This window comes from Geospiza fortis, unplaced genomic scaffold (assembly GCF_000277835.1).
Source record: "Geospiza fortis unplaced genomic scaffold, GeoFor_1.0 scaffold5, whole genome shotgun sequence".
In the NCBI taxonomy this organism is placed as follows: Eukaryota; Metazoa; Chordata; class Aves; order Passeriformes; family Thraupidae; genus Geospiza; species Geospiza fortis.
The window spans coordinates 1,104,620-1,115,842 of record NW_005054421.1 but is presented as its reverse complement, the minus strand read 5'-3'; the positions used below and the strand labels follow the sequence as shown (position 1 = coordinate 1,115,842).

The window sequence follows — 11,223 nt, the reverse complement described above, 5'->3', positions numbered from 1 at the left end:
TCTTCTCATGAGAAGAGTCACCAATACCTGTCCAGACACTGCCTCTTGCTATGTCTGACTCCACAGCACATCCCAAAGGGGATGCAGGAAAGCCAGGAACACAGGGACAGCTGCACAGCCCCTTGTTACAATGCTGGTGCAACAGGAACAGTCACAGGGGTCAGGAAAGGAAGTTATAAAAACAGTAACTGGGAAGAAACATTGGAATCTACACCCTCCTCAGTCCTGGGAGTATAGCAGAGAAGAAAACTTCACAAGAAATATGACAAGTCTCCCATCCAAATACCTTCCAAATAGGAAAACCAGAATGAAGTGGAACCATGAGTTTCCCCTTTCACATTCCCCCAGAAGAAGCTGTTTCAATTCCATTAATCTGGAGGCACAGTAAGTGAGTCACACTTCAGCAGGTACCTTCATGTTTGAGGTCATGCCCAGGCCATGTAGTAATTAAGACACTTTAATGGAATTCTCTTGTTATAATAAGCTAGTTCCCAGAGCTGACTCAGGAATACAGCAGAGCACCTGAAACCACGAGGTGGAATTTCTCCTTTTACACAGTGATCTGCACATCTCCCATGTGGGGAGGTGTGGCTGCACAATTTCATAATGAAGTAATACAAGGCTGCATATTTTTACAAGGAAGCGAGAGGAGAGATTTGTTCATGCTGCAAATCCAAGGAGTCTTCAACACCAAGACAATTCCCTTTTGTCATAGTTCTGTTTTGTCACAGTTTCTAAGCAGAAGTTCCCCTGGTAGAAGAGGAACAACATCAGCTAACAGAATTGCTCATCTGCACAAGAGCCCACCCCATAGCCAGTTAATGAAAAGGATCCCACCAACTGCAACCAGAAGCTGGACAAGGCCTCTGGAGTCTGAGCTCAGGAGGGAAACTACCTGAGAGGTGAGGGCAAGGAGGCAGATTATCCATGCTCACAAAAGAAGACAGGAGCACGCCTTATTTAAAACCAACTCTTTCCACTCTCACATTTATTTTTCCTAAAAACAATCCTTGCAAATGTCTCTTGTTTCTCTTTCCCAATTCAGTGGCATTGCTGCAAGTCCTCCACGGCACATGACTCTGGGGAAGCAGAGAAGTGTCCCACAACTCAGTCCCATTTCCATAGGAAAAGCTGACTCATAAATCACATCATCCCGGAGATGCTGACACAGGTTTGTAAGGAGCACCTGAATGCCAAGTCCCAGGAGCAGGCTGGAGCCACCTGAGGGCTGGCAGGGCTGCCCAGCCCTAGCAGAGCAGGAGCCCCTCCTTCATGGCCAGGCGCTGCCGGTGGATCTTGTCCTGCTGCAGCTCCTCGTGGTTGGGGTGCCAGAGCTTCATGACAATCCTCTCAATGTTTAGAGCATAGACTGTGTGTGCAGGGATCACTTCCTTGTGCACCTGGAAAGGCATGGTGGGAAACAAGCTGCACACTTCCACACACATTTGGCCGTGTTACCAGGGAATAACCTCCCTCTACCACAGGGGCCAGCTCTGCAGAGTGGGAACAAAGGGATTCTCACAGGGAGAGCTGCTCCCTGCCAGCACTGCCACAGCAGCCAGCACAGCACAACCACCTCTTACACCACTTGCTAAGGGAATGCCATGGTAAGGAAACAGTAATTTTGCTCTTGGGGTGGCAATCAATAACTGATCATCAAAACCATAGAAATAACAATTCTGACTAAACATGAGATGAAGGCTTGATTACAGCTCTGTGGTCTGTATCCACAGCTGTCAGACAAAATCCCAAGGCCTGTTCACAACAGCACAGATCATCAAGGGGAAATTTCTAACAACTAATTTTAGACATTCAAAGTGGCAATGCCCCCACAACTGCCAGAGAGGGAGGGAACCACAGCCATACACTGCCAATGAAAATTCACCCAGCTGACCTCAAATGCCTCCCCAGGGCTGGGGTGATCACAGCCAACCCACTGCAGTGCCCTGCACGCCAGGACCAAGTATTCCTCTAAGCACCCAGGTGGAACATGAGGAGTAAGAAGGGACATGCCAGGTAAGGTATTTTGCTGCAGCACTGTCAAAATCCATCCCGCTCAGTTCTGATAAGAGTTCACCCATTTTGCACAGCTGTGAGACAGGGATTTCCTTATCAGCTCAGTGACCAAGGGGATCAGAACAGGCATTAAACCAGCAGTTAACAGTGGGAACAAATCAAAGCCAAAGAAGGAAAGAGACTATGGGAAGAGAAAACAAATCCCCCTCCATGCACATAAACCATGCTAAGACTGGCAGCTGGCACCCAGGGCAGCGCTGCCTGTGACACGAAGGTGTGACATGCCCAGCTTACCTGCAGTGCCTCAAAGAGATCATACATGTTGACTGGAGGCAGGGATGCTGGCAGGGTGTCCCCAGAGCAGGCCAGGAGCAGGGCTGCCTGCTGCTCAGCATCATCAGGAGCGGGCGGAGGGGCCAGGCTCTGACCTGCCGAGGGTGTCGTGCTGCTCGGGGGGCTGGGGGCAGAGCAGCAGAAAACATCCCAGTCACAAACCAGCACCAGCTGTGGCTGTCACACAGCAGGAGCCTTGCTGTTCTGCACCACAGATGTGGCACATAAAATTATTTCAGCTCTAATAAAAATTTCTTTTAAATCCCAGTTTAACAAGGAGCGTGGACTGAGCCTCAACATGCTCCAGCCCTGCTTAAATGGTCTCAGTTGTGCAACTTTTGTTACTTGCAGCCAATAGTTTCTACCCAGCATAAAAATTAAGGCACAGACAACATTAGGCTGGAACATTGGCTGTTAGGCAGAGTTGTTTGTAGTGCTACAATCAAATCTTCAAACACCCACGACCTCCTGTCAACTGCTAGAAGCTGCCACAGACAAACAAAACTGCCTTCTCGTACACAAGCACTGCCAGATGCACTGCACAAACTCTTTGACACACACTCCAAACAGAAGGGCCTCAAAGCCCTGCTAACTGGAAAGATGTGCCACAGAACCATAAAGACATTTGCATGCAGGAAATGACAGGATGGCAGCGTCCTGCGGGTCCTCACTGACATTTTAATCCTATGGCACAACAGCCATGCCTCCACAAAGGCAGAGCATTGCTGTGTTACTGATGTTTCCAAAAAGCAGTAATGAACTGCTGGACAAGCAGAGGTAAGGGAGAGAGAGGTAACACTGACCCTACAGTCTAGTGCTGGGAAATCCCCATATTCTCACTTCCCTGTTCAGCGGCACAATCCTCCATACCAATGCTTTCCTAGTTGGTGAAAACAAGACACCATCAACACACATAAAAGATAGAACTGAGCCATGGAGTAATTCCAAGACTAGCAAAATCCATCAGTGTGCTGCCAGCTCCTTACCACTCAATTAAGTTGTTATAAGCAACGACACTGTTCTTCAGATATGGCTGAGGGTTGACATTGCTTCCAAAGGCATACTTGAAATGGCCATCCCTCAGACGATAGGCTTTCCTCCTGGATATCACAGAGGTCAGGATGTCCTTAAGGTGGTTCTGCAAGGAAAACCAATCTTGTGACATGTGCTGATTCATTCACTCGTGGATAGAAGCGCCTCAACAAATGGCAAGACAGAAGTAGTGCTGCTATGACCACAGGGACCTAAAGATGGAAGGGAACCAATGTCTGGACAAGCTACAGGAGGTTTTCATTATCCAGCCCTTGGATACAGAGAATGTGGCACTTTGAGTACTGTAAACAACAGCCTGTGAACTATACTTTAATATGTGATGACCTGCTTCAAATGTCAAAGGGGTGTCTTCAGTGCTAGGAAATTCCCAACCTCTGATTAAAAGTTAAGATTTCATAACTGACACTGGATGTTACACTTGAACTGAAATACACGCCCTGAAATGACAGTGACAAGCCCCTCACTCATCTTTTTCATTTGCCTGAACAGTGCTGGAGAAAGAACTCTCTAAAAAAAACAAGCAGACAACTTCTTCATTTGGCCTCATTCTAGATGGAAACTCAGGTGGCCTCCACATGCTGAGTGCAGAAAACCATCCACACATCAGTGCTCCAAGCAGTGGCTGTGTCATTCCTGGGATGTGTACAGTGATGCACATCAATGGTCAGAGCCAAACCAGGACTTCACCTGGATCAGGTATCACCTGATCATGTCCCTTCATGGCCAGGCCAGACACTGTGCCTGTAACAGATTGCTTTTTATAGAGCTGGTCAAACTGGCATTCCCATTCTGTCCCTGTTTTGAAGTGACAGGAATAGCATTTTCCACAACAGCTACTTCAGCGTGCCTGGGGTACTGTGCCAGTACATCAAAACTAACACTTGCAGGCAGAAGTCCCAAACTTCACATCTAGGGTACGAGATTCTCCATTCTCACATTACTCTGGGGACAAAAGGGCAATGGGAGAAAAATCAGAGCAGCAGGATTCCACCCCATGCAGGGGGACAACACCCCAGACTGCACACAGAGCCTTTGCTGCTGGTGTCACGAGACCAGTGCAGGCCCCCAGCCCAGCCTCACCTCCACAGCATACACAACAGCTGTCACTGCCTCCTCAGTGACATTGTCCAGCCCGTGCTCATAGGCAGTGACAATCATCCTTCCTTCCAGCTGGCCACGTGTTGGGAGCATCATGGTGTGAGAGCACAGCTTCAAATCATCATCCTCCTGAGGATCCTTTGCCACAAACTGCTGGGCTCCTGACAGTGGGTTCTGAGGCTGGAACCGGTGCTGTCAGGAACACATTAAAGCATAAGATAATATTCATCCAGACCCTAGGGGACATCCCTCCTCCAGTCAGAAAGCTTACACCTACAAAAAATCCTTTAAAAATCCTCCCCAATGGCTTATGACTGAAGAAATTGGTAAGTCAGTGTTGGTATCCTTTCACTGGAATTGTCCAGTAGCACCCCAAACCACCTGAACTTTGGGTATCCACAACACACTGCAGCAAGAAATTCTACACACCACATGAAGACTCACCTGCTCTGGTCTGCTCTGTACCTCCCCACCTGCTAGATTTGTTTGATTCTCCTGGGAATCTCAAATGCAGTCAGTGACTGCCCTTTTTATCTCCTTTCACACTACCCAGGCCAGTGACTGGACTTTCACATCTCTCAGACACTTTCTGTGTTGAAGAATTCTCATATATTTAGTAATTCCTTGTACAGAAGGGTGTATTTTTACTTACCATCTGTACAGCTACCCTCCAGATTAAAACCCATGATCCTAAACTTGTGTGATTGATTCTTACATTTCTCTAATGCTTTAAACTTAGCCCAATTCCAGCACTAATTTCATACTCCAGTTTCCCTGTGTACTTTCACTACTCTAAGCAGAGCTGTGTTACACAAGAGCCACTGAGATGGAATATGACTATTTTTCAGAACTGACTCAGTAATTTAGCAAAAATACTCATCACAGAAGAGGAATTCATACTAGAAAGTGGCATTTCCCAGGCCATATGTATTCCAGCACAAATCCTTGGCTGCATTGTGTCTCAAGGCTCCTCAGTGTCCAGATAAAGGGGGGACCAAAGCAAATGGAAATTACTGATCCTTGAGCCCAGCCATGTGCTTGGCCCAGCTCTGACCCACAAGGAAACAGACTCAACACACACCCTCTACTTTCCAGTGGCTGTGGAATGGAGATTGCTGCAAGGCTCTTATGGGGGCATCAGGACAAATAAACTTTAAATATGAACAATGAATAAGCAGCAAAGTGGATTTCTCATATCTTAGTTTCAGGGGAGAAAGGGGGGCTGCTTTAGTCAAAGGACAGTGTGGCATTTAACTCAGAGTGAAAAACCAATCCACCCACTGGTGATGTGAAAGCAGGTTTCCCTCCCCATAATTCTAAAGATTCATGCTTTCATTACAGGAAAGTCACATGCCTGGAAAAAAAGACCTTCAAAACGTAAGCAACTCTCAAGAGGAATATGGTTTGGGAGTGCAAAAGCCAACTGGAATGGACTTGTGGTCATTCACAGCTGTTATTCTGACCACTGAGGGAAACATGATGAAATACCAAGGCACTTGCAAATTCACACTACTCAGGAATCCCACTAGTACCAGAAAAGCCCATTAATCATAAGATGCACTTCATACAGTGCTTACTGCCAAGCATTCCTGAACATCTGTACAACACACACTGGAAATCTGGTGTATCCTAGGGGTAGTGAGTAAACCAAATTCTAAGATTTCCACTACATCACAACTTGCTTCTCAAACTCTCATCTACTTGCTATTGAACTGAAGAGTTACAGTCAAGTTTTAAGACAGGCAAGGTAACACAGTCTGAATTCAGAACATCACAATACAGGTTGCAGCTGTGAGCACTGCAAAGTAATTTGACAGCTCCTAAATACAAGACAGAACATCACAATACAGGTTGCAGCTGCGAGCACTGCAAAGTAATTTGACAGTTCCTAAATACAAGGAGCCTTCAGCTGGACTTGCATTCCTTTGGATTCCTTTAGTCTCTGAAGCACACACAGAGTGCCTAATCCCAAATCTCCCCTCCACACTGGTCTGGCAGCACAGAAACAAGTGCAGAACAGGGGTGTGACAGTGCAGGGTGGATGTGCAGAGCCTCTGCTGCAAAGTGAACCAGATCTTGCACGTTTCTGTGCCACCTACCAGAAAATAGCACCTTTAAAAGGCATTCTCAGCTCTGAAACAACTTGACCTTCTGAAAACATTACACCCAGGATCTCACTTCTAACACTTTGAGAGTTAGTCAGAGAATTCTATCTGACTGCCTGAATAAACAGTAAATCACTTGTTTTAGGAATTTGGCAGATGCAAAGAGAACCACAGACACTTACATCGAACTTTTGGCGAACCGAAGAAATCTTTTTCTTCCCTTTGGGTTTTCCAGGTTTAGTTGCAGAGCCACCTGGCCATGGCAGAGATCCAGCACCTTCTACAAATTGAAAGGAAAAAGAAACCAAAACAAACCAACCAACAAACAAACAACAAAAAATAAACCAAAAAACACAAAACACCCACTCGGTGTTGCTGATTTAGGGCCAGGATGAAACCCTTAACATTTGGCCACCTGTTAAGCCTCAACCCAAAACCAACAGCCATAGCAAAGAGGGGAGAACATCTTTGGTAGCCCCTCCCTTCCTTTGTCAGCCCCTTGCTACTTTGACTCACTCACAACATCCATGACTTATGTAGCAATTTCTGTCCACACACCACACAAAACCCACAGCGGAAGGAGAGAGATAAGCACAGCCTGTAAGAAAATCCAAAAGGAAGGAACAAGCTGTTTGTTCCATCAGGAAGGTAAGAGCTCACCTAGAGCTCTTACCTGGAGGTGGGTTCTCCTCTCACCCACTCCTAGATCAGGTCAGATGCTAAACTATCTGAATTGAGCAGCCTGACCCCCCAGTTCTCCTTCTGCTTCAGCAAGATTTGTCATGGATCCTTATTAAACATCACTACATCAAGCTGATTGCTCTGTTACACTGAAGAGAAGGAGAGGGGGGAAGAACTGCAGAGGCCACTGAGCCCAGGAGCAGGATGTCACCAATGTGACCACTGAGCAAACAGCTGAAAAAGAGGTTCCTGTTTAGTACCAATAAATAAATACATTTGGTCATATCATCAGCTCAAAAGTCCACTGAATGCTGTCTAACAGCTACCCCTACAGCAGGCCAAACCACATCCTGATAATCACACAACTCTTGGCAAGGACAGCCCAGCAAATTTCCTGCTGGTGAGCAATTAATTCCTTCAGGAACACTGGCTTAGGACAGCACTGCACTGGATGTGTGTGTGTGCTTGCTGGCAGGGAACAAGTGCAACTCAGAGGCTGGACAGCCCTCTCCTGGCTGCAGAGCAGCCTGTGCTGTGTGCCTCCAGCACCCTCCTCCCCAGCCTGGCCCTGCAAGTGAGCATCCTCTTCCTCTGGAGCATAGTGTGCCCTCAGCATGTCCCACTGCAGGGAGCTCGGACAGCTCGGCTCTGAAGGCACTTCAGCTGCCCTCAAAGCTGAGACTGGAGCTCCACGCCAGGCAGCTCTGACAGCACAGCAATGTCTTGGACATCCCCTGGCCACACCTCAGCCAGAATTTGCCATTTCCTCTAGATAGAGACAAGAAGTGACAGCAGCCTTTCCACATCTCAGCACCCACAGCCTGGCCAGCCTCACTGAGCACTGACCAACACCCAGCTGTGGTTCTCTCCTGCTCCCACAGTTCTCACCAGCTTCACACCAATCTCTGGGTTTATCTCTGGCTGTCCCAACTATGCTTAATCTGCTGTAATTGAGAATTAACTATGGTTAATTTGCTGTAGTCAGGAACTCAAACACCATTATACCACAGCCCTGTTTGTAAGGAATGAGGCTGGCTAGAAGTCCTTGGCTATGGGGAGCTTCCCACACTCACAGATGGAGCACAAGCACCATGTCCTCTGCTATGGGGAAAAAAAATAAATTCTAACAGGATCAGGCTCAGCTGAAGGATTCAGGTGGAGTTTTTAAATGGTCAGCTGCTAAGAAGGGATTAGAAACAACCTACATCCTATCAGAGAGGTGAAAATCCATAGCCTACAAACCCTGTTGTCAAAATCCACTGGCCAATTTAAGAAATTAAAACGTAATAAATAAAACCTCCCCAAAAATTGTAAGGCTGGTGTCACAGCTCATCAATACATCACAGGAGAGGCCCTAATAATGGAGCATAGGAAACCACTGTGGAGAACCACATCAGGTCTCACACAGCTCATTTGTGACCAGAGAAAGTGCAATGAGTGGAGATAGATATTGCAAACACTCTTTTCTCTGACAATGTTCTACAGATATGATAGGTTACGGTTCAGTCTGAATTTTTAAAATACCTTCTTTAAGAAAAGTAATACAGTAGGTTTTAAATTAAACGGCAACTAAATTTGTAGGCTTTGACAGTAGATCTGAAAGATGCAACTTAATTGAATCTCAATGTGCATATTTAACAAGAACTTAGCCAAACTCAGCTTAAAACAAGGAGAGGTGAGATACAATCTCCTATTCCCCACTATAATGAGCCCATAGGACAATTTTTGGTTCCTTTTCCAGGTTTTCATATTACCAAGCCTGCCTTGCACTAGATGAAGAAAGCAAAATTTCCCTCTAGCATTCTAAGAAACCAGTACTTGCCTTCCTGGCCACAAATGACAAGGCTGGGTTGGCTCAGACATGAAACTTCAGAGATGAATGCAGCTTTTATTTAATCTTGCTAGCAAAGGAATCAGACCTTAACAAGCCACAGCTGCTGCTCTGCCTTCAAAGATCAGCAAGAGATAAAAACATTTTTCTAGGAGATGCCACATCTCTGCATGGCACCATCATGATGGCACCAGAGCCTGTCAGGTTTGCCTGACATGCTGCATGAGGAAAGGACAAAGAAACAGAGAAAGTCACCACAGAAAGAAGCAGACAGAGAGAAAATACACATTTCCCATGCCTGTTTTCCTGATCTTCAGTTTGGGGGGGTTGTTTGTTTTACTCTTCTTGCAGGAACAAGGATTTGGTCAGCTATTCTGCTGATATTCTGCTGACTCTCCTCTGCCAAAAACTCACACTCCCATCCTCTTACTTTTCCTCCCTTCTCAGTACCCTGGGAGAAGCAAACAGGAGCAACCTGAGCCAATCTCACAGCTGAAAGCCCTCTAAGCAAAGCCTGTGGACAAACCTGATGAAATAAAATGCTCCTGTTATTCCACACGAGTTCTAATTCACTGAACCATCTTTTAAATGGCTTCAGACCATTATTAAATAAATTAAATCCTTACATCACTAACTCAAGTGTTTGCAATTGTCTCAGTTTTATTGCTAACATTTAGCTAAGAAGGGAAGGAACAGTTCCAACAAGATACATATTAACTCAAGAAACCTTGCTACCCTGAGTGCTTGCAACTGTCCAACAAACAAGGTCAGCTTAGTAAGCAAGTCCACGCAAGGTAAAGAAAGGATTTAAACCAGAGTCCCTCTTGATGGAATTTTCTGGGGAAGAAAAACTCCCAGTGTGCTGGTTTGGGGTGGAAGAGGGTTAATTTTTTCCCATGGTAGCTGGCACAGGGCTATGTTTTGGATGAGTGCCAAGAACAATGTTGGTGACACAGGGATGTTTTCACTCCTGCAGAGCACAGAGCCCAGGGAGTTTTTGCTCCTCACCCCATCCCACCAGCTAGGAGCCTGCACAAGGGCTTGGGAGAGGACACAGCCAGGAGAGCTGACCCCAAATGGCCACGCCTCACATCAGAACGGACAACACAGCTCCCTGTCTCTGCACCACCCAGCCCTAGATGTCCCATGGCAGAGAGGTGTGCAACTGGGATTTCAAGTGGTTTGGGTGACCAACAGCCTGAGCAGATGAGAGGGGGAACTGCAAAGCATCCTCAGAAAGGGTGACATTCACCAAGTGCTCCCTAAATCCCAGGTGGAACCACTAGCACAAGAGGCAGCAAAATTGGGATCAGATGGGTTTGTTTGCATGTTCAACATATACTGCAATCACTCCTGAAAAATACCTTCCCCAAGGGTTCTTATTCCAGTACAGTATCAAGTACAACTTGACCACTGACCACATGGTTACTTTCCCCTTGTCTCCTACAAGAAGGTGGAAAGTACCTGCATCAATAACCCTTGTGATGGCATGCCAAGTGCCTCAAAAACACTTCTTTAAAGTTACTTATTTCCATGAATCATCAAGTAAACACCTTCTACCCAAAAGACAGTGGTAAAAACAAAAGCCTGCTAGCTTTCCATTCTTATTTGAGGGAAAAAAAGAAAAAAAAAAGAGAGAGAGAGAAAATACCAAACCACAACAAAAAAAAAACCTAGCAGGTGTCAGACTGGCATCTAGGGGAACAAAGAGAAATCTAGATGTTAAAAGCTAGTATTCCAGTGATACTGCATTTTCCTGGGCTTGCATGTACAACCCTACAGCACCCTGATAGGGAGATCTTGCCTGTAAGACATCTCCCAGTCAGTGGCCCAGAAAGGGAACCTCAGATCCCAGACCACTGGGAGACTGCACTGATCTGTGGACAGCACAGCTGAGCTGCTAGAAGGGACTAGCACAATGCACTGTTAGCTCCAAAGCACATCTTTAAGACCACACAGCCATGATTAAACTGACTTTTTTCAAGCTGGCTTATGCAGTCTGTGGCCACAGAGCCAGCCAAAGCTTGCCTGAGAGCCCTGGAGGTGACCAGCACTGGTGGCCAGCTGGCCACCACCACAGGCTGCCATGACCTGCCGAACCACCAC

General features: G+C 46.5%; 1 protein-coding gene across 1 annotated transcript in view; it reads right to left on the bottom strand.

Annotated features, from left to right (window-relative positions):
- Positions 1-443: 443 nt before the first annotated feature.
- TADA1 (transcriptional adaptor 1) overlaps positions 444-11,223 on the bottom strand; it is a 13,828-nt gene continuing 3,048 nt past the window's right edge. The window contains exons 4-8 of the mRNA XM_005426684.3: positions 6,788-6,885; positions 4,483-4,692; positions 3,336-3,487; positions 2,311-2,473; positions 444-1,400 (exon numbers count right to left, since the gene is read on the bottom strand). Coding sequence (XP_005426741.1) covers positions 1,248-1,400; positions 2,311-2,473; positions 3,336-3,487; positions 4,483-4,692; positions 6,788-6,885 — 776 coding nt within the window. The 3' untranslated portion in view covers positions 444-1,247. The remainder of the gene's footprint in view (positions 1,401-2,310; positions 2,474-3,335; positions 3,488-4,482; positions 4,693-6,787; positions 6,886-11,223) is intronic.